Source organism: Balaenoptera physalus, assembly GCF_965194825.1.
Source record: "Balaenoptera physalus genome assembly, chromosome: 10".
Lineage (NCBI taxonomy): Eukaryota > Metazoa > Chordata > Mammalia > Artiodactyla > Balaenopteridae > Balaenoptera > Balaenoptera physalus.
Genome location: NC_138889.1, coordinates 90,517,591 through 90,540,170, shown reverse-complemented (window position 1 = coordinate 90,540,170; position 22,580 = coordinate 90,517,591). Strand labels below are relative to the sequence as shown.

The window sequence follows — 22,580 nt, the reverse complement described above, 5'->3', positions numbered from 1 at the left end:
ATTCCTGAACACGGGTCACCGACATCTCCCACTGCCCCCAGCCTCTGCTTCCAGCTTCCTTCCCCCGCACTCACACCTCGGGCCAGGGCGGCCTCTACCCGCGGTTCCCAAGCGCGCATCGCAAGAACGCCTTGGTCCACTGCGAAGCGTTCAGTGGTCAGCGACGAAATTAGAAACTGAAGGAACAATTGCTGCAGCTCTTCTTTGAACCCCATTTAAAGGACCACCCTGTGTTCTGAGGATGAACTACTCCTATATTGTTGTATTAAAATCTGATGTCTATTATAAAATGGTGGTGATTTGGTAAAAGGTGATTCTTTTTTCATTGTCCTCATTTGATCAAATAAAGGTAGATGAGGCAATATTGGAAGTCCAGCCTCTTTTGGTTTATTTTTCATTACTTTACTGGTCCATAAATTCAAGCATGGAAGTCCCCCGACTACGCCCATCAAGGGGGCATGGTTGCCTCCACTTCATCCCCAGCTCAACTTCTTTACCCTAATTTACAAACCCAGCTTCTGCTCTCACCATGCAAGGGAAACTCTTCACTCCAAGGTCTCCAAATCCAGGCCCCTTCCTGCATCAGACAGTCCAGAAAAGGCTGTCCTTACTCAGACATACCAGAGCCTCCATAAAAAAGGCCAACCGCAGCCTTTCCAAACAGATTTGATCAAGGCCAAGCCTTCCCAGTGCCGATCACATGAGCCCAAGCTCTCACTGGCACCTCTGGTCATCACCACCCCACCCGCCAAAGCACGGGCCCTAGAGCTGGAAAAGCCCAGGGTCCACAGCCTAGCTCTTACCCAAGTCCAGGCAAGTTGCTTTGTTTCTCTGAGCGTCAGTCTCCTACTAGGTCAAGCCGTGATGGTGACAGTCCCTATCTCACAGGGATCTTGAGAAGATCTGACAAAATCATGTGTGTAAAGCACTTTCCACAGTGCCTGGGACACAGTTAAGTGCCATTCACTGGGACGGTTAGTAGAAGCAGTCTTCGTGGTAGACATGCCCTCTTCCTAGCTTTATCTCCCGCGGCTCCTTGAGACTCCAGCAAAACTATAATCTTTGTGAGTCCCCAGATACACCATATACCTTCCCACCTCTGGGACTGTGCCCCACCGGCCCGAAATTCCAGCCTCATTCCGACTCTTTCCTCCAAGCTCATGTCAGGGACCTCCTTCCCAATCCCTGTGTATCCATCGCAGCTGGAAGAAGTGTGGTCCTCCTCTGAACTCGGGCAGCATCTGGTCTGTGCCACTCTCCTGACTGCAACGCTCTCCACATGACCACACATGCCTTATTCAGACCTACGTACACATCTTCCCTCTTGTGCTAAAACTCAATTACTTAAAGTCAGGGGAAGCTCTGTACATCCATCAGTACCTGCCACAGTGCCTTACAAGTAAGTGAACAATAAGTAATTGTTCTAAGAAGCCAGTGATATCATCCCCAATAGATCATTTTAAAATAGAGAAGCAGATGTAGCGTCATGACTTCCTATGTCCGATGCTGAATTTCTTCCCAGAACCAAAGCTAGCAATATTTATATGTATATAAACACACACATCTATATACAGGGCTGTGTGTATATATATATGTATACACACACACACACACACACACACAAATATGTTCATCCCAAAATCCCAGGCAATGCAAAAGGACAGTAATTAAAATTCTAATCCGATGGGATTGAAATCCATTGTCTCTGGGGCCCAGCACTTCCTCCACCCCACAATTCTGATTAACTGTCAGTACACGACTCTACTTTGCCCTCCCATTAACATTTACAACTTTGCACTCTGACTTCAGTGTTGTTTTGATTATGTCTTCCTTTGGTTTAGTCTTTACCACATTATTTCCCTCCCTTCATTCAAGGCACCCTTTCCATGTGGCACTGTTATTTATTTATTCTACAAAGCTAGCCATTTACCCTCTGTTTTGTTCCTCATCCTCCTGGGTTTCTGGATCCACTAAATGGCCTTTGTATGGTGCCTTATGTATGCAAAGAACTCAAGTCCAGAGAGAGTTCAATTTCATTCCATTCTGCTCTCCTCCTCCGTCTCTCAAATAAATGAAAATTATTTAAACAGACAAGGGAACAGTCCGTGTGTCTTCCTCTAAATGTACTTAGAGGAAGGGCATTTCTATTTCAAAATCTTTGAGGCTCTTTTGTTCACCGTAGGAACTCATTTAAAAGGAGGTGCTCCAGAGAACCCAGGAAACTTAATGAACCTCCCAGAAGCAAGCTGTTCATTCCCTTGAAGTCAGAGCAGAACCAACATATGGAAAATTATCATCAGTCACTTAGTCTGCATGATGGCCCCATAGGGTGTATTCACCCTCTTCGACTGAAAAGTGGAAAAAAGGATTCTGTAGAGGCAAAGACTGAGAAGAGCCATTTGAACTTGCAGCAGACCTACAATATATCCAGAATTCTCAAGACTCTCCTTCCAGAGTCTAAGTTAGTACCGACCCTTCAATATGTCCTAGGTCATGAAGAAGAGTACCCTCTAGAGCTTGCAGACAAGCTCAAGTGCGAACTCCAAATACTTGGGTATTTCAGAGCCACCAGACAAACAAAAGGCTGTTTGAATGTTTCAGAAAGGCCAACAAGGCAAGGGGAAAAACATCTCAGGGAGAGAAAAAATGGGAAGAATAAATTTTTCAAAGTCAGTGTGAAAACGAGTCAGAAAAACCTAATTTCAGGTTCACGGTGGATGACCAGAAATTTCAGGACTGAAAATGCCAGGTGGACCAAGAGTCCTCATCTCTGTTTTAAGACCACCACCAGGATCGCAGTCGTCCCCGGTCGAAAATAATTCCAGTACTCAACAGGCTTAACGTAGCCTGCGGTACAAACTGAAGTTCATACGTTAAGTGGAAGCTCACACGTTCATTCAACAACCGTTCCCCAAGCACCCACTTCAGTACCAGCACTGGGCTGGGCACCGGGGGCTCAGACATAAACGACGCCCCCAGCCCTCAAACCCAGCCGCAGAGCATGGATTAGTAAGCAGGTGCTGCTGCTGCTGAAGTGCCAGGCACCGGGCTTAAGTACCTCGCATCCATGATCTCGTCCACTCCCCGCAAGAATGCTATGAGGCTGGCGTTACCTCCCTTTTACAGGGAAAGAGCCCACTGAGGCACAGAGAGGTTCTGTAACTGGCCTAAGGTCACACAGCCAGGGTCTGAACCCAGACCATTTGATTCAAGAGCCTGCCTCTCTTCTGAGCCATCACTCCCCCACACCACCATCAGAAGTGGAGTCCAGAAAGTGGCTCCCCAGTGCCCTGCTGGTTTTCTCACCACGGACCACCCTTAGTCCAGTGATCTCAGCAGCCCTTACAGGGTAAACACCTACCAAGACAGAGGAGCCCAGAACCGCCTTCGAGACGCTGAGCCATAGGTGCCCCCAGAATCCACGTCGAAAGCAGACATTCAACCCTTCAGCAGAATTACACCCGATGACCCAGCCCCAGGGCCTGGAGTTCTGGACCTGGAAATTCTTGCCACGCCAACACGGGAGCAACCATCTCTTACCTGCACCGGTGCCGAAAGTCCGCCCGGTTCTCCATCTATATCCAACTGGGGGACCAGGAGTGGGGGGAACGAGGCGGGGAGGTCTGGCCACAGCCTACTGCACTCCCCTCACTGGTAATCAAGGGAAAGGACATTGAAACCACAGCAAGTTACCACTTTGTGCCCTTGGGAAGACTAATTAAGAACTAAAGTCCAAATATTGGAAGAAATGTGGGGAAGCAGGTGCTCTCGTAAACCACTAATGGGAATATAAATAGATAGGACCATTTCAGAGGGTAAGTTGGCATTATCTAGACGAGCAGAGAATGTGCAAACCCTCTGATCCAGAATTCTACTTCGAGAATATTTTGAAGTCCTGCTCTGTGCACAAGGATTTTCACTGCAGTGTGGCTAGTCATGGTCACAATCTAAATGTCTTAACTAAGAGATGAGTGAACAAACTTCAGCATATTCATACAATGGGATACCTATAGCAGTTAAAAAAAAACACATCTACATGTGGCAACAGGGATGGACCTCAAAATTACAAGAATAAATGAAAAAAGTAAGTTGCAAAAGTACACACAGAATGATAGCACTTATGTACACTTTAAAATACTATGCATTGGAGAGAGACACACACAAATGTGGGAAAAGATTAAAACAGAGACAGAAAGGCTATATGCCAACTTCAGGATAGCAGTGGCCTCTGGGCAGAAGAGTAGGTAATGAGATGAGGGACAGTCTTCGAGAGTATCTGTAATATTTTTTTCTTTAAGAAATCTGAATTTATATGGAAAATGTTAAAAATCTGATAGATCTGTGTGACAGGTACACTAGTATTTGTTATATTATTCTTGGTTCTTTTATGATGTTTGAGAGATTCCAGAATTTAAAGTAATTAAAAAGTATGTATTTTGAAACACCCAGGCTACTCTTATAATCATTGAGGTTTAAGAACCACTGAAGGGCTTCCCTGGTGGCGCAGTGGTTAGGAATCCGCCTGCCAATGCAGGGGACATGGGTTCGAGCCCTGGTTCAGGAAGATCCCACATGCTGCAGAGCAGCTAGGCCCGTGCGCCACAACTACTGAGCCTGCACTCTAGAGCCCGCGCACCTAGAGCCGGTGCTCCAAGACGAGAGAGGCCACCGCAATGAGAGGCCCGCGCACGGCAATGAAGAGTAGCCCCCGCTCACGGCAACTAAAAAGAAAGCCCACGCACAGCAATGAAGACCCAACGCAGCCAAAAATAAATTAATAATAAAAAAAAGAACCACTCAAGTATAGGGAACGAGCATAAATAAATTAGAATACCACGTGTGAAGTTTAACATGAACAAAAGCAAGGTGGTGGCAGCCGTTAAGAAGTGAGATTATGGAATATTATTCAGCCATAAAAAAAGAAGGATATCCTGCCATTTGGAATACATGGATGGACCCTGAGGATATTATGCTAAGTGAAATATATCAGACAGAGAAAGACAAATACTGTATGATCTGACCTATATGTGGAATCTTTAAAAAACCCAAACTCATAGAAAAGAACAGACTGGCATTTGCCAGAGGCAGGGGCTGGGAAGGGGGGTTGGGTAGAGAAACGGGTGACAGTGGTCAAAAGGTACAAACTTCCAGTTTTATTCTTAATAAGTCCTGGGGATGTAATGTACAGCATGGTGACTATAGTTAACAATACTGTATTATATATTTGAAAGTTGCTAAAGGTGTACATCTTAAAAGTTCTCACCACAAGAAAAAAAAATTGTAACTATGTAAAGCGATGGGTGTTAACTTACTGTGCTAATCATTTCCCAAAGTAGACATATATCAATTTTTTTTTAAAAGAAGTGAGATTCATTCTGGGTTGGGAATTGAATATGGGAGGAAAGCTTTCTAGACAAGGAAATTCACTAGTAGAGTTGTGAAAGGTGTATAGGAAGCTTTCTCTGAAAAACTGCACAAACACAGGCATAGCTTAAATCAATAGTAAGACCAGGCAGCAAGCAAGGGTACACACTATAGACATTAAGGCTGCATTTAGCTGTGGGAGAAGTAACGAGCTAGGAAACCAACCCTTCTCAGTCAAGCTGGCCAGAACCATTTGCTAAAAATCAGCAAGAAATAGGGATCACTTGGGCACCAACACCATCTGCCAAGGAAGTTAGGGCAAGGGTCATCTGTATCAGTTCAGCCCACTGGCAAGGCAGGGAGGGTGTTCCTGAAGAGGCCTGGGTGCCTGGAGGCCTGATGCTGCTGGGAAGGGCGGGATGCAGGGTCCACCACTGCAGAGCCCTCTCCGAAGCATCCACTGGGATCTGCAAACCAGACTAAAGCTGAGCGCACAAACGAATTGAGAGTTTTCTTATTATTGATTACTAATGTAGTCTGGTTTCAGCCTTTTTTCTCCCCATAGGTAACACTTCCCACCCATCTGAATGGGGGAGGGGCATAGGGGTTTACTCTCCATGCAGCCCTTGTAAATCATTGTTGTAAAATGTGTGGGAGAGTTAATTTATGGGAAGGGGTGGATTGAAGTGTTTGGCAGACAGGAAGGTCCAAAGCTAAGCAACAGGCCTTAGAACAAAAAGCAACAGTAATGCCAGTGACCAGGTCAGGCACCCAGAGGTCCTGAGAAGATCTGCAGAATTCAACAGTTGACTTACAGCAAATCGCTAGCTTTTGGTGACTGAAGGCAATCAGGGCTAGGTTTGATGGAATTTAGAAAAATGGAGAAATGCTATGTTGTGCCCCAAGTACCAAGGGGCAACTTATAACACACACATACTACAAATCTGAATCATTCTGTTTCTTAAGAATTTTCTTTCCATGTAAGAATTATTCTTCGGGAGCAGTGCCATCCAATAGAACTTTCTGCGATGATGGAAATTTTCTATCTCTGAGCTGCCCAATAAGGTAGCCACTAGCCACATGGGGCTAATGAGCACTTGAAATATGCCTAGTGTGACAGAAGAATTTGATTTTTTATTTTATTTAATCTTAACTAATTTACCTTTAAGTAGCCACATGTGGCAAGTGGAGGTCATATTGGAGAGCATCCTTCTACTGTCTGCATAGTATTCTAGCATATTGATGTGATAACTCACCCTTTCTAGGAAGCATTAGCTTCCAGCCTTTCACCATTAAAAGCAATGCTGGCACACACATCCTCATAGCTGAATCTTTGTACACATCCCTTCAGGATAAAGTCCTAGAAGTGGAATTGTGGAGTCAATGGGTAATTACGTTTCTAGGCTTTTCCTACATAGCAAGACCACCCACTTACAGTAGCATAGATGTGAGCAGAATTTTACCTATCACTAGCTGTTTTCACATACATGATTCTCAAAGGATCCTCAACGACTACCAGGTAAAATCAGACGGGGCAGGGAATAGCAGCCCGTATGTACAGACAAGGAAACAAGCTGTGAAAGAGCATGCCGCTGACTTGGTTGGTTTAGAGGATTTTTACAGCCGACATCAAAGAATACACCCAGCCATTCTGGGATGTTAGACCATTTGTTCTCCCACATCAGCTTAAGGAGGGAAAATGCCAACTCTACATTCACAAGTGAAGAGAGCAGGATATGAAATTATATTCTCCGTATGATCAAAACAACATAAAAATCAAATAAACCAACGTATTAACAGTCTTTAGATCGTAGAACTGTAAGTTATGTTTTTCTAAATTTTTGTCCAAATTTTTACAATAAACCAGAATAATTATTTAAGTAACATTTAGTTATATGTTACTAAATGTTAAATAACATTTAGTTATATTAGTGAGCAATAATAAAAGCTAAGAGCCTCACATGCATTATCTCACTTACAATATTTCTACATGGGAGGGACCATTATTATCCCTATTTACAGATGAAGACACAGTGGGTTGCAGAAGGTTGAAGAAACCTGGCCAAAGCTGAGGCAGTGAGCTGGGATTTGAACCTAGGCTGGCTCCCTCAAAAGCCTGTATTCTCAGCTACGAGTTCATCTCAAACTTAACGTGAGCCGGAGTCACCCGAGGATCTTGTTTAAATGCAGATTCTGATTCAGGTGATGCTTGATGCTGTTGGCCTGGAGACCACATTTTGAGTAGCAAAGCTCTACACCATAATCCCATAACAAGACTACCTTCTTAAAGGAGCAAATACACTATACTCAACCAGGAAAATGTTTTCTAATAATTTAAATAATATCAATGCTTACTAAGATATAAAAGCAAAAATAGATTTTTCTTCTCAATCACTTTTGCAGTCTCCTTTTCTATCCATATGGCAGGGCTTAAACTGCTGTTGTAAATTCCCACCCACAGACGCTGGTGTCAGACTAAGCCCAACTCGAAGCTTTATCAACCTTCTCGTCTCATTAGCAGGGAGGATTTTATCCCCAAAGCTTCCGTTAGCAAACACTTCCACAAACCCATGGAGCAGGTGTGTGGAGGAAAGGCCCCAGGGGTGTCGTGAGGAAGCAGCCGGTCTCACCCACCACCCCCGACGGCAGATTCTCGTTGCCGAGTCACCAGCACATTTTCGATTTGGTGTTCCCTATTCCCACGGACCTTTTCTTTGAAACATTAAAATTAGGTACTCTCTAAATATTTTAACCTTCCAAAATTTGGCAAGCACTTGCTAATCTTATCCTCAAGAACCTTCAACACCCTTTAATTATGTTCCTAATTCTTCATGTCTTTTTACATGGCATTATCAGATACTTGTTTAATGAAACTTTTGCCATTTGCAGTAACCCTGTTTATCTACTTAATGCTTAATGCTATGCAATTACTTATCTGATACCACGAAAGTAGCCCTTGCATATAGAATTTTATTTCCTTAACTTTTCACCCTGTATCTTTTGGATTTTACTATGTCTCTTACAATGAATAGATGGGTAATTTTTTTTCCGCAAGAGTTAGTGACATTTTGTTGTACACTTAGTCTTATAATTGATGTATTTCTATTACCCTCCACTTCCCTCTAAGATTATATTGATTGATGCACTTCCTTCCTTGAATCATTTGTGTGGTTTCAGTAGCAAACTTTTATTTCCTTTTAAATTAGACCGGAAGATAACCTGAATTTTCTTATTGTTTAATGTTATCAACACTGATATTTTATAAGACAGAACTGCTTTCACTTTTTCCTCGCAGTAACTTCTCATATTCCTTAAGTAAACTGTGTAAGCTCCCCTCAAATGGAATTAAGATGCCCAGCAGTTTTCATTCACCTGTCAGAAACCCCTGTTTATACGCCACATGCTAGACTCCCAATTGTCTAATTTATCACCTGATTTTACAATTGCTATAATCCATTTCCCTCTCAAAGGCCTCTTTTTGTCGTTTTTTGTTTTTTTTTTAAGCCACAGGTGTCTCTGGTAAAGATCTCTGCAGGTCTTTGAAGCCAAATGAGACTGTTTTAAAATCTAGAGAAGAAACAATGTGTCACCAAAGGGCAACATCTAAATTTCATTCTTCCCTCAACTGCTTCTCTTCTTCAAAGTCACAGTCACTTATCTTTAGTGATCACCTCCGTGCCTTCCAGGTAACTTACAGGAAACCCTATTGTGTGACAGACACTAAGCCAAGCCCTGACTCAGGTGCTGGACTGTAAAACAAATAAGATGGACTTCAAAGAACACGACAGACCCCATCCCACCTCATGGAACTTGAATCACACAAGAATGGGAGAGTTCCGGGGCTTCCCTGGTGGCGCAGTGGTTGAGAATCTGCCTGCCAATACAGAAGACACGGGTTCGAGCCCTGGTTTGGGAAGATCCCACATGCCGCGGAGCAACTGGGCCCATGAGCCACAACTACTGAGCCTGCGCGTCTGGAGCCTGTGCTCCGCAACAAGAGAGGCCGCGACAGTGAGAGGCCCGCGCATCCCGATGAAGAGTGGCCCCCGCTTGCCGCAACTGGAGAAAGCCCTCGCGCAGAAACGAAGACCCAACACAACCAAAAATAAATAAATAAAAATAAATAATTTTAAAAAAAAAGAATGGGAGAGTTCTTTCTTCAGTTCAAGATTATTGCTGAGTTACATTTTACGGGTACTTCCAAAAGATCCTGAGATTGCCCCCTCAATGCTGGACAGTGTTCCTTTCCCTGAACATACAGTCCAATTCCTGACCCACTTCAATTCCTCTGGTATGTGTCTTATTCAACAACGGAGCATCCTTATTATATTTTTGATATCTGTTAGCTTTTCTTGGATTGTCATTATCATCTCCTTGGGCAACATAAATGAACTTTGGGCATGCTAAATCTTTCCCTACTGTATCACTGCTGTCCTTCATAGGTTCCACAGATGTTTATCGTTTCTCTGTAACATTTACAAGGTTAATGCGATCTTTAATTAATACAGAATATTCCTGATGCGAGTCATTCTTTCCAACTTTATCTCTGTTACAGTAATTAGCAACCATTCTTTCCAGTCCTGCTACGCCAGGCCCCAGCCAGCTGGGCTCCGTCCTATCGTACCTTTTAATCAAACTTTTATAAAGTCTGCTTTTGAAACCTCCATTCAGTTCTGTTCTGGTTTCTCTTAGCATCAACAGTTTTTTACAGCTTTGGATTTTTTTTTCTGATGAAACACCCTATGCTGCTAATCACTCTTTCATCGTCCCCAAACTCCCCCATCTTATTTTTATAATAAAAAAACAAGTTAAATTTAGCACTTTCCAAACCAATTGAGAGGCTTTTTTTCAACTGACTGTGGAGCTTACACGTGTGAGGAGGGCTCACTTCTCAGCCATGTCCAATTAGTTTAATGACTCTTGGAGAACACTGCCCTGATTCAAGGCAAAAGCTGAAGGAAAATGTTCCAGCAAGGCCATCAAAGACAGCGTACTTGTGATATCCCTAGAGCTAACCTCACTGGGCCTTATAATAACGAGAAGGGATTTTTAATGCAATAAAGTTACACACCATTTATGTTTCCATTTCTCTCTGCCAACAGACACACGAGTGTCCCACATGGAACGCTGGCATCTTGGGTCCGCACGTCTTCTAAATCAAGTTATTCATACAGGCCATGTCCCTCCAGCACCCAGTTCCTGAAGGCCTGTTCCAGCGTCAGCTAACTGGCTGCCCTCCCTCTTTGCTGCGGCCTCCCTCCAGGCCAGAGACAACCCTGTCTTTAGACAGCACTATGTTGCCTGCCAAAAATCACAGTTGGACTTGAGCACCTGCAAATTCACCCAAATTACAGTCTCCTGGTATCACAAATGACTCATTAAAAAGAGAAACAGTTTTCAGGAGAGAACTTGGGAGTGAGGGTTTGGAATTCTGGGGCTCATTCTGGCTCGCCTGTAGTTATTAACGCTTTTCAGACCTGCAGCGTTACTTCCACACAAGACTGGACCCGCTGCCCACGAGAGCCCCTTGGTTTGAGGTAACAAGATAGGGCAAATTCTTGCCAGCTACGACTTCTTTCTGGTACGGTACATTCACATTTCACCTTCCACAATAAATAACATCAATGACTAGTTCAGAAAAAGCTCTCTCATATGTGAACTATACAAGCTTAAGCTCAGAGTGAGAAAGTAAGAAAAAACTTAGATTTTTTTTTTTTAATATGAGGCATTATAATCAGCACTATATTTCTGCCTTAAAAATCTATTTCTAGACTTTATAAACAGCAGGCCCTTCTTTTTGGCACCCAGCACTATTTGAGGGCACTACTGACCAAAAAGAAATTGCTTTTGGTTGGTATTCCAACAAAATATTTCCCTCAAAGGGGGGGAAAAAAATTCTCCATCATGAATATATTCAAAGGCAAGTCTCATGGTGCTGAAATAATTTGTTTATTGTTGTTATTGTTTCTTTTAATAAAGGAAGCCTCTACAAAGGCTCATTTAAATGCCTATAACAACAAGTCCTCCATAGGGGGGAACAGCAAAATGTCAGTTTCAATCTGCCAAGGACAGGCCACTTGAATAAAATCAACTTGAGATATGCCCCGACCAATGGCTCTCCAACAGATCATTCTAGCCAACATAATAAGCATGGACTCAATACTGACATCACTACCCAGTGATGGAATTCCCTAGCACAAGCTAGGGAGTACACCTCCTTCTTCCAACACACGTGAACTTGAGTGTCTACTCAGTGCCAAAGCAGTAGAGCCAGTGGTCAAGAGCACAGGTTTAAGTTGTGCAGACCTACATGCCAATTCTGAAACCACCTCTTACTGGCTGCGGGGTTGGGAAAATTCCTTAGCCTTCTAGTTTCCCCATCTCTAAAATGGCAGAGCATACCACCTACCTAAATGAACTGCTGTGAAAATGAAATAAGATTCATCAGCATAGGAGGCATGAAAAAAATTATGGTATTGACATATACCAGATGTTTTTAAAGCTGTTTTTAAAAGAATGGGTAGTTATATAAGAACTAAAAGAAAGATGGCCAAGAAGACACATACCTTTGGTATTGGAACATCTCCAATACCAAATCAGGATGTGCCTAATTCATCTTTAATACTGTAACATCTCTGAAATCAAGATATGCCCAACAGCCAACAGCATCTTATGAGAGCACAGGATAAGCAGAAGCTGTGATCTATTGGTCACTGGCAGTGCCTGGGCGAACCTGGTCACAGCCGCTGATGTGATTCATCACTTCCGTCCAGTTCTGTGCATTGTTGGTAATGCAGAGGTTGAATTTACCTGCTATTCAGAATGTCTTGTAAAAGATGACACTAAAATTCTGCATTGAAATGAAAAATTATTGTGTATACAAAAAGGCAAGGAAACCGTGTAAATTTGAAAATAGGGAAACAAATATCTGTCATTGGAGAAAGACTAAAATTCCATATTTTCTTGCAAAGCATGAGCCAAACACCTTAAAGGAAGGTGCTTGAAGATATCCAGAAACAGCTGAAACCATACCACATTTTGTTTCTGAGACAGAGGCAAAAGGAGTGCGCCATTCACAAACTGAGAAAGTGAACTGCAAGTGAAGTTGAGTGAAAAGGCCAAATGCTTTGGAATAACTGGAAGGTCTAAACAACAAGAGGCAGTTGTGTGACCAATTCAGAACTCAAAGTAGAACTGACAAAATTCAGTCTTTAAGTAAAAAAAGCAAGTCAAAAAACTACAAATATAGACAAGTATGAGCTCATTAAACTCTATGGGCACACAAGGACTAAACTGATATATACCAGACAGTTAATAGTAATTTTAAAAAGAGGAAAGAAAGGTAAACAGAATGAAGAGAGATTTTGATGTTTTATTTTAATGACTTCTATTGTGCTTGAAATTTTTATAGTGAGCATATATTCGATGCATTATTTTTGTAATGTTTTTAATTCAGGAAGATTACAATAAAATGATACATGTACAGTCTTGGCACCCTGCCAGGCAGAGTAACCCTCCAGTGAGTGGTAGCCGTTACTACACTCCTAGACCCCGCAAAAGAAATAAGAAATATGACATATACATTTAACATATGATCCTAGCCCTTAAGAAGTTTACAAGCTAGTAGGATTAGAGACTAAAAGAGGTAAGATATATATATAAAGACATGTATATATACATACACCAAGATATGTGTGTGTGTATATATATACATATACCAAGATATGTATATTATACATATATACACATATTTATCATATACAGTATATGTAGTATGTACATATATGTGTCTGTAGGTAGTATGATAAGATAAAGAAGGTTGTTGCCTAAAGCCACAGAAGAAATGTCTCATTAGAATCTCATAAGCCTAGAGCTAAAACAGCCTTAGAACACCAACAGATGTACCCCAACATTTTATCTGGATAGCTAAAGCTAAAGAAGCAAGCTAGGACATGTGTCACCACCTCTGAAACCTGATCAAGAATGACCCATCCAACTTGGAGAGCATTATACTCAGTGAAAGAAGTCAGACAGAGAAAGATAGGTACTGTATGATATCACTTATATGTGGAATCTAAAAAATACAACAAACTAGTGAATATAACATAAACGAAGCAGAGTCACAGATGTAGAGAACAAACTAGTGGTTACCAGTAGAGTGGCAATATAGGGGTTGGGGAATGGGAGATACAAACACTACTGGGTGTAAGATAGGCTCCAGGATGTATTGTACAACACAGGGAATATTGCCAATATTTTGTAATAACTTTAAATGAAAAGTAACCTTTAAAAATTATATAAAAATAAAAAATTTTTTAAAAGAATGACCCATCCATTAAATATTCCCAGTGACCGGATATCCACGTTTGCCAAGGCCTTGTGACATCCACGCAGCTTCGTTCCGATGAAGGTTGTGCATCCATCAGTATATCTCACATTTAGAAACACCTCCAAAACCCCGCTTTCGGGAGAAGTGTCTCTGCCCTTCCCAGATCACGACAGAGGTAAACAAGCCCATTTCCTTCACTGGATCATTTAATTCTTCAAGGGCCAAGAACAAGTTCTACACAGCTCTGCCCCCCTACAGCACAGAGCTGGTACCGCACTAGTGAACAGCCAAATAAAGGGTCAAGAAGAGTTTTCGCGTTACCCAGAGACAAAAGGGAAAATAAGGGTCGCCCGCTCGGGAAGCTAGGGCTCTTCCCTGGAGAAGCCTTTTGGAAGAGGGCGTGATTGAGGCCTGTGTGCCTGAGGGAAGATAACGAGCACTTCTCCCCTTCAAACCCAGCGCCCCTCTATTGGTACATCCTTTCTTCCCGCGAATTCACACACAAAAGAAGGCAGCAGCAGACAATGCACATCGCTGGTCTGAAGAGAGGAGGAAGCAAAAAACTCAAGGAAGACTGGCTACCGAACAAAGGAGAAGGACAAAGGAGAAGGACAGCTGCGAGGCAAAGTGTCTTAAAGGAATGCAAGAGTTACAAAGTGACACAGAGTGTAACTTTCCAAAGACTGCAGAGAAGAAAGCAGAAGATGAGAATTTCTCCAAAACCAACTGGCCGCTAGTACAGAGGGTCCCCCCCACTCCCGCCCACCTGCAGAAGGAACTCAAGTTATAAAAGCTTTTGATGGGAGGGGGGAGGGAATCACGGGGAGGGAATGGGAACTGAGAGGAACAATGACTGCTCTGTAGGGCAGAGGCAGGGGGACTTCCAGGGTAAGATTTCAACACGTAACTCCCAAGGCAAACTTTCAGACAGCTTCTCCTCCAGCTCCCTGCGCTAGTGAACCTCCCAAGCTTAACAGTTTATTCAGGGAACCGAGTGACTTCTGGTGTCACCCGCCACCTGCCTTTTACCTGCTTTCTCAGCCTGTCACTCCCAAGGGAACCAATTCTACAATCTCCAACGTTACCCGCTTTCACGATGGCACAAGAGGGAAACGGGAGGGAAAGGTCAGTGCTGAGGGTGTTTCTACATAAAAACGTATTTTCACACTGAACTTGTGGGGTTGCAGAAACAGAAAGCAGAAACCTGATGACTAAGACACCCTCGGGAGGAGGATGCCGTCCTGAACCACTGCATCTAAAAGACACTCTCAGGATGAGCTGCCAGAATGCTCAAGATGTATGGCGAGGGGGCACTCACACCAGACCAGGGGTTCTCAACTGGGGTGCTCAAGTGGGGGTGATTTTTCCCCCCAGGGGGCATTTCGTAACAGCTGGAGACGTTGTTGGTTGTAACAACCGGGGGAGGCTGCTACCGGCAACAAGGACCAGGAATGCTACTACGTATCCTGCCACGCACAAGACAGCCTCCATGACAAAGAACTCTCCGGCCCCAATGTCAACAGCACCGAGGCGGGGACACTTCCCTAGACTAACCCCATCCCTGCAGCCGTCTCCAGAAACCCTAACAATCCTACCTGAAATAAACATTTGCCATCCCTCTGACTGGACAGTTACCGTGTCACAAAAGTCCACGTATCCTGTAAGCAAGAGTAAACATCAAGCAGATGTGACACGCAAATGCTGCATCCTCAGATGTTCTCCCAGAAAACATTTTTAAGGGCACTCCTCAGGACCCAAGAAAGTAGATTGTTTCACAACAATTACAACGAAAGAAAGACAGACACACACACACATACACACATACACACACAGGAGCTGTCATCTTAAAAATCTCCCCAATTGTCAGGTAGAGGCAGAGGCAAAAATAGCTGCACAGTTAGGATGGCCCATGCGATTCCAAAATATTCCAAAGAGAGAAAGAAAGAGGGGAAGAGAACAAACAAGACAACTCCACAGCCAAAAACAGATTTGCCCCCAGGGCTATCTCATAGCTAAAAACAGTTCAGTCACTCTGAGTCATCCATGGTGTATAGCATCTTTTATTTTTTAATTGTAAAATACGATAAACATATAAGAAAGGGGAAATGTAAATATTGAGCCTAATGAATGAAAACAAACCCCCATGTAACTACAACTCAGGTCAAGAAATGGAACCGTGTCCAGTGGTAACTCCCTGCCAGGCATGCCTCTCCCAGGCACAGAGCAAAAATACGGGTGCTATTTTGAAAGTTCCATTTTTACTCAAGGACTGGGAGTTATTTCATTTTATTTTTATTTATTTATTTATTTTTGGCTGCGTTGGGTCTTCGTTGCTGTGCACGGGCTTTCTCTGGTTGCGGCGATCAGGGGCTACTCTTCATTGCGGTGCATGGCCTTCTCACTGTGGTGGCTTCCCTTGTTGCGGAGCACAGGCTCTAGGCGCGTGGGCTTCAGTAGTTGTGGCACGCGGGCTCAGTAGTTGTGGCTTGCGGGCTCTAGGGCGCAGGCTCAGTAGTTGTGGCGCACGGGCTTAGTTGCTCCGCGGTATGTGGGATCTTCCCGGACTAGGGCTCGAACCCATGTCCCCAGCATTGGCAAGCAGATGCTCAACCATTGCGCCACCAGGGAAGTCGCTGGGATTTATTTTTATGTATTTACCACAAATACCAACTGCTGTGACTGCAAAGTGAACAGATTTAGGAAGGGGGGCTGTTTATGGAAACAAGCTCATGGATTGTTAATTCACGAAAGCACATAGGGGGAAAAGCATGGAAGGATGCCTAGAAACAGGGGGGAAAGCCCAGATTGTGGGCCAAGAGAAACCTGAGTTAGAATCTGGCACCCTGGACACAGATGACCTCTCAGGAGCCACAAAATGACTTCTCGTCCCATGATATTATCGGAAAAATTCAATGGGATCATGTGTTTCAATGGCGAGCAAAGCACCTCATACACAGGAGACAGTCCACAAATACTGGGTTCCCTTTCCTCTCCTTGCCCATGAAAAGAGGCAAGGTTGAAAAGGCCATGACTTTCATAGATTATGTGATTAGAAACCGTCCTAATCCCCAAGTTCTCTAAACTGTTTCACAAAAGTGATGATATAAGCCCACTTTCAAGCTACCCAGGTGACTTTGACAACGAGGCATCTAAACCATTCTTGGAGGCCCAGAATGTACCGTCCTCCCTCCCTTACTGGCTCATATCCCTGTCTCTCCCTCACTTATCACAAGGTGAAAGGCCTAAGTGGGCTGTCAGGAAAAAACATCTCACACCCCAGTAGGGAGCCTTCATCCATCTCTTTGAAGAGGAAAAGCAACAAGGTGTGTTTATTTGTACTTGGTGCACACGGCCTCATCCACCAGCCTGGGCTGCACGAAGCGACTCAGTTCGTTAAAAATAATAATAATAAAACCCACCCGCTCACACCACTAAGCAGATCTCTCCAGGAGAAAAGGTCAACACCCACACCCCTGAGTACACATGGGGGAAATCAAGCCTTTTCATAGATAATGTCAGGGAGTCCCTAAAAGGTCAGCCAGGAAGGAGGTGAGCCATCTGACCCCCTCAGGGCCTGGCCACCATTAGACACGCCTCACCATCCACGCACTTAAACCCACCGAGCCCACCACGGGAAGGAAAGCTGGGTATCAGATGGGCTGAGCCTTTCTCACAGGCTACAGTAAAAAATAATAGCGGTCAAAATCGATGCTTCACTTCCCTAACACAAACAATAAAAACAAAGGATGAAAAATACATACACAAACACATGAAGGCCTCTGAGAAGGTTCCTGAAAAACAAAGGCCTCCAGATTGCTCTAGAAATGTCAGTGGCCTTTCAGACCTACAAAGACCCGGAACTCAGACTAGGGCTCCACTCTGACCCCAGGTTTCTTTACAGACTATCAAAAGAAGACAGAAGTCAAAAGCACCAGCTTTTATAATCTCTCTTGTTCTATCAACTTCCCCTTAGAGGATCAAGGTGTAGGATATGGGACAGAAGGGCAGGGTCCCTGGCCCACTATAAACCCCAAACTGAACCACCACGCAGGCTTCAGGAAAACTGACCAGCCCTGTTTCTGGTTAACACTTCAGGTCAAAGTGGAATCCCTGCTAGAAAGATGATGCTTAATGTAACAGGAAAGAATGCACACACCCCAACCTGCCTAGAAGTTTCTAAACCAACAACTAACTGTAAAGGTGAGTCAAAACCACACAAGTTCAATGACCACAGATGACAGAAAACTACCACCTGGGACAGCTAGGCATTCTGTGACCGCACCCCCCTCCATTTTTCCCTCCCCATTATGACTATTTTATTTATTTTAGCCCTATTTTATACGTACACACACATATTAAGTAACCCGTGCTGACCAGAGAAAGACAAAATTAACTTTACAGTTATTTTTACAGAGTTGGAGACTCAACCAAAGCAACCCAGTACTAACTGGGAGATGCAATAAATAACACTTTCTACTGGGCCTCAAGCAGCTCTCTGAGGACAAACACAAGACCCGGCTTCCAGACTGTCCTGCTTGGGTGTTATCAGGGGACACACCAGGGCAATGCAAATTGAGAGCATGAATCTAGGCAGGTCTTTGTTTCTGAGATGTCCTGGAAATCTGCCTGTTTCAACAGCCTCCAAATAATCATTCACCCCTACCCGTGAGTGCCAGTGCCCCCTTGGAACTCTCTCCCTGTGGTGGCCCAATAGTTCAGGAGAAACAAGGCACTCTGACCCAGACCTGGTTAAAAATCCACAGCAGCCACCAGCATTCCACCCTCACTGGAAGCCACAGCAAACCCACAGACATCTAAACGGGAGTCTCCAGGAGTGGGGATGATGTCATAAGTCTGAGAGTGGGGGAAGGCTACCCAGTGGATTCTGAGAATGGCCAGGACCAGGGACTTCAAGGAAGGAGGAGGATTTCTCTTTCCAAGTGCACACCTGGCAGGGAGGGGGAAGTTCAGAATTAAGTGAGTCTCCACTTCCCCAACAAACACACCACCAAAGACACCTCCACAGCAAGTAGCTAGAAGCACCTGGGAGAATCAGGCATTAATTAGACACGTGGATGGCACCGACGTCAGACAAGCCAGCTTCTGCTGAAGAAAGTTCACTGGGCCCTGTCACCTACTTTTCTGGGCCAGAAATCAGCTGCCCAGAAATAAACATCAAGGGGCCAAGGGCGTGGCGACCCTAGGAGGGGCAGCTGACAGCTGTGGCCGGCGGGCAGGGGCACGGGAAGGGCTCCAGGCTGGAATTCGGAGCGCGCCCACATCAGCAGAAAAGTTCCCTGGAATAGCATGCTGCTCCTGGGGACCTCAGGATGCACACGCTACGGCGATGCCACGTTCAAAGGGCGGGCAGATGAAGCCCGGATCCTCTCCCAGGGCATCTCGCCATTGTAGGTCGAGTGGGGGTAATCAGATGATTTAAATAAATGTCCTGCTCCCAGTATCAGTGGGAAAGATTAATAATTCCCAGGTCCGGCCCTGCTTCATCTCTCTTTGCCCAAACCAAACACAGTCCCAGGCAGGAATGGAAGGAAACGGCGATTACCGCTCGCCCTGCGGTCCAGGTAGGCAACTGAGGCACGGGGGTGCACACAAGAGAACCCAAAGAGGCGCTGGGGAGGCTAGCACAGCACGGAGCACCCCGCGTCTGGGATGATGGGATCAGGGAAGCGTTCTCTCCCCTCCCCTCCCTTCTTCCTTTCCCCTACACAACACACACACATACACACGCACGAACTCTCCAGCTACGCCCAATCAGGGCAGCTGCCGGGCTCCCCAGAGCCGGACTGCACACAAAGCCCCGCCCGTGCACACACAACACAGCACAAGCCGGCGCGCACGCCCACACAATAGGACGGCGCGCACCCCGCCGCGGCCCCTCGCCGGGGTCCCGGCCAGCCCGGCGCCGGGGTCCGCCCTCCGTGCACACCCGCGCCGGGAGACGCAGCCCGGGCAAGAGGAGGGGGCACCATAGCAGCCCGGCCGCCGCGTCCCGCGCCCCGAAGAAAGTTCGCCGGACGCCCCCCGACTCACCCGCGGCGCTGCTCAGCAGCAGGCACAGCGGCCCCAGCAGCCACATGGCGCGGCCGCGGCTCCCGCTGCCCGGCGCAGTCGCTGGCCCCGCGGCTTCGGCGCTGACCCCGCCCCTCGCCGCGCCGGCCCCGCCCCCCGCGGTCCCTCCTCCCGCCCGCCCCGCCCTCCTCGGCCAGGCCGGCCGCGGCCCCGCTCCGCGAAGTTTTGCGAGCGTCCCGGTTGCGCGCCGAGCCCGCGTCCTGCCTAGAGTGTCCAGGCTCGGAGAGGCCGCGGAGGAGGCCGCGGAGGGTCCGGCCCTGGCAGCCTCTCGCCGCCAACCCCCTCTGGCTGCGAAGATCTAGTAATAGGCCGGGCTCTGTTCTTGCCTTCTCTTTCTCTTTTTCCTCCCCCTTTTGCTCCTCCATCCTCTGAGGATGCCGCGCTCACCATCTCCTCCTCAGTCCCAAACTTGGATTCTTTACGGAACTACAAAATGAGTTTGCTCCAGGAAGGGAAAGAAAAAATTGGAAGAAAGGGCCAAATATTATGAGGAAAAAAAAAAAAAAAATATATATATATATATATACACACACACATATACGTATGTATTATTTTTAGTAGCTAGAGTGGAATACGGCGAGTGCTTCTCAAACTTCTCAGATGCATCCGACGCACCGGGACTCTTGACTCAGTAGGTATGGGGTGGAGCCTAAGATTCTGCTTTTCTAACAAGCTTTTAGGTGATTTGGAAACTGACGGTGAACCACACGTGGAGTAGGCACACAGCATTGTCCTGTGCTTTATTTCCTCTGGATCTTGTCTACCTAGACCAGGGGAACTTTGGGTCCCAATTTGCAGAAAAGGAAAGTAAATGTGAAAGTAGAAGCCCGAATACAAAAAGAACAGCTGCTCCAGTGCAGTTGGGGCTCCAATACAGCACTGGTGACAGTCCTCAAAGAATTTAGATGGAGGAAGGATCAATGACACTTTCGTGATCCACTCTCCAGCCCCTCCCCTCCCCAGAAAACAACCAAAGCAAAAACAACAACAACAAAAAACTGAATGCAAGTAATGGCCCAAAACTGGAAATATCCATCAACTAAGGAATGGATAAACAAATTGTGTTCTATCACCTAATGCAACAACATGAATGAATCTTAAAAGCACGCTAAGAGAAAGAATCCAGCCTCCAAGGGTACATTCTGTATGATTTCATTTTTTTTTTAAAGATTTCTTTTTTAATGTGGACCATTTTTGAAGTCTTTATTGAATGTGTGACAGTATTGCTTCTGTTTTATGTTTTGGGTTTTTTTTTTTGGCCCTGTGGCATGTCGTACCTTAGCTCCCCGACCAGGGATCAAACCCACACCCCCTGCATTGGAAGGCGAAGTCTTAACCACTGGATGGCCAGAGAAGTCCCCTATGATTCCACGTATAAGACATGAGGGGTGAGGGCAAGGGAGCGAAACAAAACTCTAGGGACCAAAATCAGATCAGTAGTTATCAGGGTCTGGCCTGGGGAAGAGGATGAATGCAAAGGGGCGCAAGGGAACCTTCTGAGGTGGTGGGCTGTTCTGCATTGCGATTATGGTGGTGGTTACACAACTTTATACATTTGTCAAAACAGAGAACTACATCCCTAAAACCCACACCTAAAACAAGTGAATTTTGGGATTCCCTGGTGGCGCATTGGTTGAGAATCTGCCTGCCAATGCAGGGGACACGGGTTCGAGCCCTGGTCTGGGAGGATCCCACATGCCGCGGAGCAACTAAGCCCGTGAGCCACAACTACTGAGCCTGCGCATCTGGAGCCTGTGCTCCACAACAAGAGAGGACTCGACAGTGAGAGGCCGGCGCACTGCGATGAAGAATGGCCCCCGCTTGCCGCAACTAGAGAAAGCCCTCGCACAGAAACGAAAGACTCAACACAGCCATAAATAAATAAATAAATAAATAAGTCTTTTTAAAAAAGAAATTAAAAAAAATAAAAAAAAAAAAAACAAGTGAATTTTACTGTATATAAATCGTACCAGTTTGGAGGAGCAAGGAGGGTGTGGGTGCTGGGACTGTGGGTGAGGGAGCTTGTAGATAGGATGCCCACATTAGATTTGGGATGCACTGGACACAACCTGCAGGATACTGAAATTCAATGCCTTTGCTTTTTAATTATCTGTTGTAGTCTGGAAACATGAAGGCTAAAGTGAATCAGGTCAAAATTTAAAAACACCAGTGACGGTTCAAGGTAATGAGGAAATGTGAAGCGATGTAGGAGAGTTGAGCAAGTTCCTTATTACAAAGGAGTTTGTCAAGCATGGAAAACGTAAACAAATTCTCCAAAAGATTTAGCTGTCTGAGGGTTTTATCCTGGGATCCATGAAACACTAGGGAGCTCATCTCATCAGCTTCAAAGAGTTTTAAACCCCCCCCCAAATGTTATGCATATTTCAGGTGTGTGTATTTTTCCAGGAAGCATGTCGGAATGAGGCCCCTGGCCTCTGATAAAGATACACAAGAAGGCAAATAATTTCTCCTACAGCTACTCATTTTCCCCCAAACATTAGGAATATGGAAGGAGAATGGATCTGACCCAGTACCATCTTTCTTGTTTCCTTGTGTTACTTTGGGTACATGAACTTCAACTCTGGATTTAGTGTGCCTGGCTTGCTTTCTGTCTCTCTGTCTCTCTCTGTCTCTGTCTCTCTCTGTCTGTCTCTCTGTCTCTCTCTCTCACACACACATTTCTTTTAAATATATGAATATCTTTGAAATCATTCCAACAATGTAAAGCCCTCTTTACATTCAATGGTTGTTTTTATACTTATATTGAATCACTCCCAACCTCCTCACCATATAAGCT

The 22,580-nt window shown here is 45.2% G+C and overlaps 1 protein-coding gene across 3 annotated transcripts in view; it reads right to left on the bottom strand.

Moving 5' to 3' along the window:
• The window catches only part of LDLRAD3 (low density lipoprotein receptor class A domain containing 3), a 252,658-nt gene extending 232,791 nt beyond the window's left edge, over nt 1-19,867 (bottom strand). Inside the window, exons 1-2 of one of the 3 annotated variants that reach the window (XM_082410561.1) lie at nt 19,745-19,867; nt 15,289-15,351 (exon numbers count right to left, since the gene is read on the bottom strand). In XM_082410561.1, coding sequence (XP_082266687.1) covers nt 15,289-15,351; nt 19,745-19,790 — 109 coding nt within the window. In that variant the 5' untranslated portion in view covers nt 19,791-19,867. The remainder of the gene's footprint in view (nt 1-15,288; nt 15,352-19,744) is intronic. The other 2 variants (XM_082410562.1, XM_082410563.1) reach the window with 2 other exon arrangements.
• Nucleotides 19,868-22,580: the final 2,713 nt, after the last annotated feature.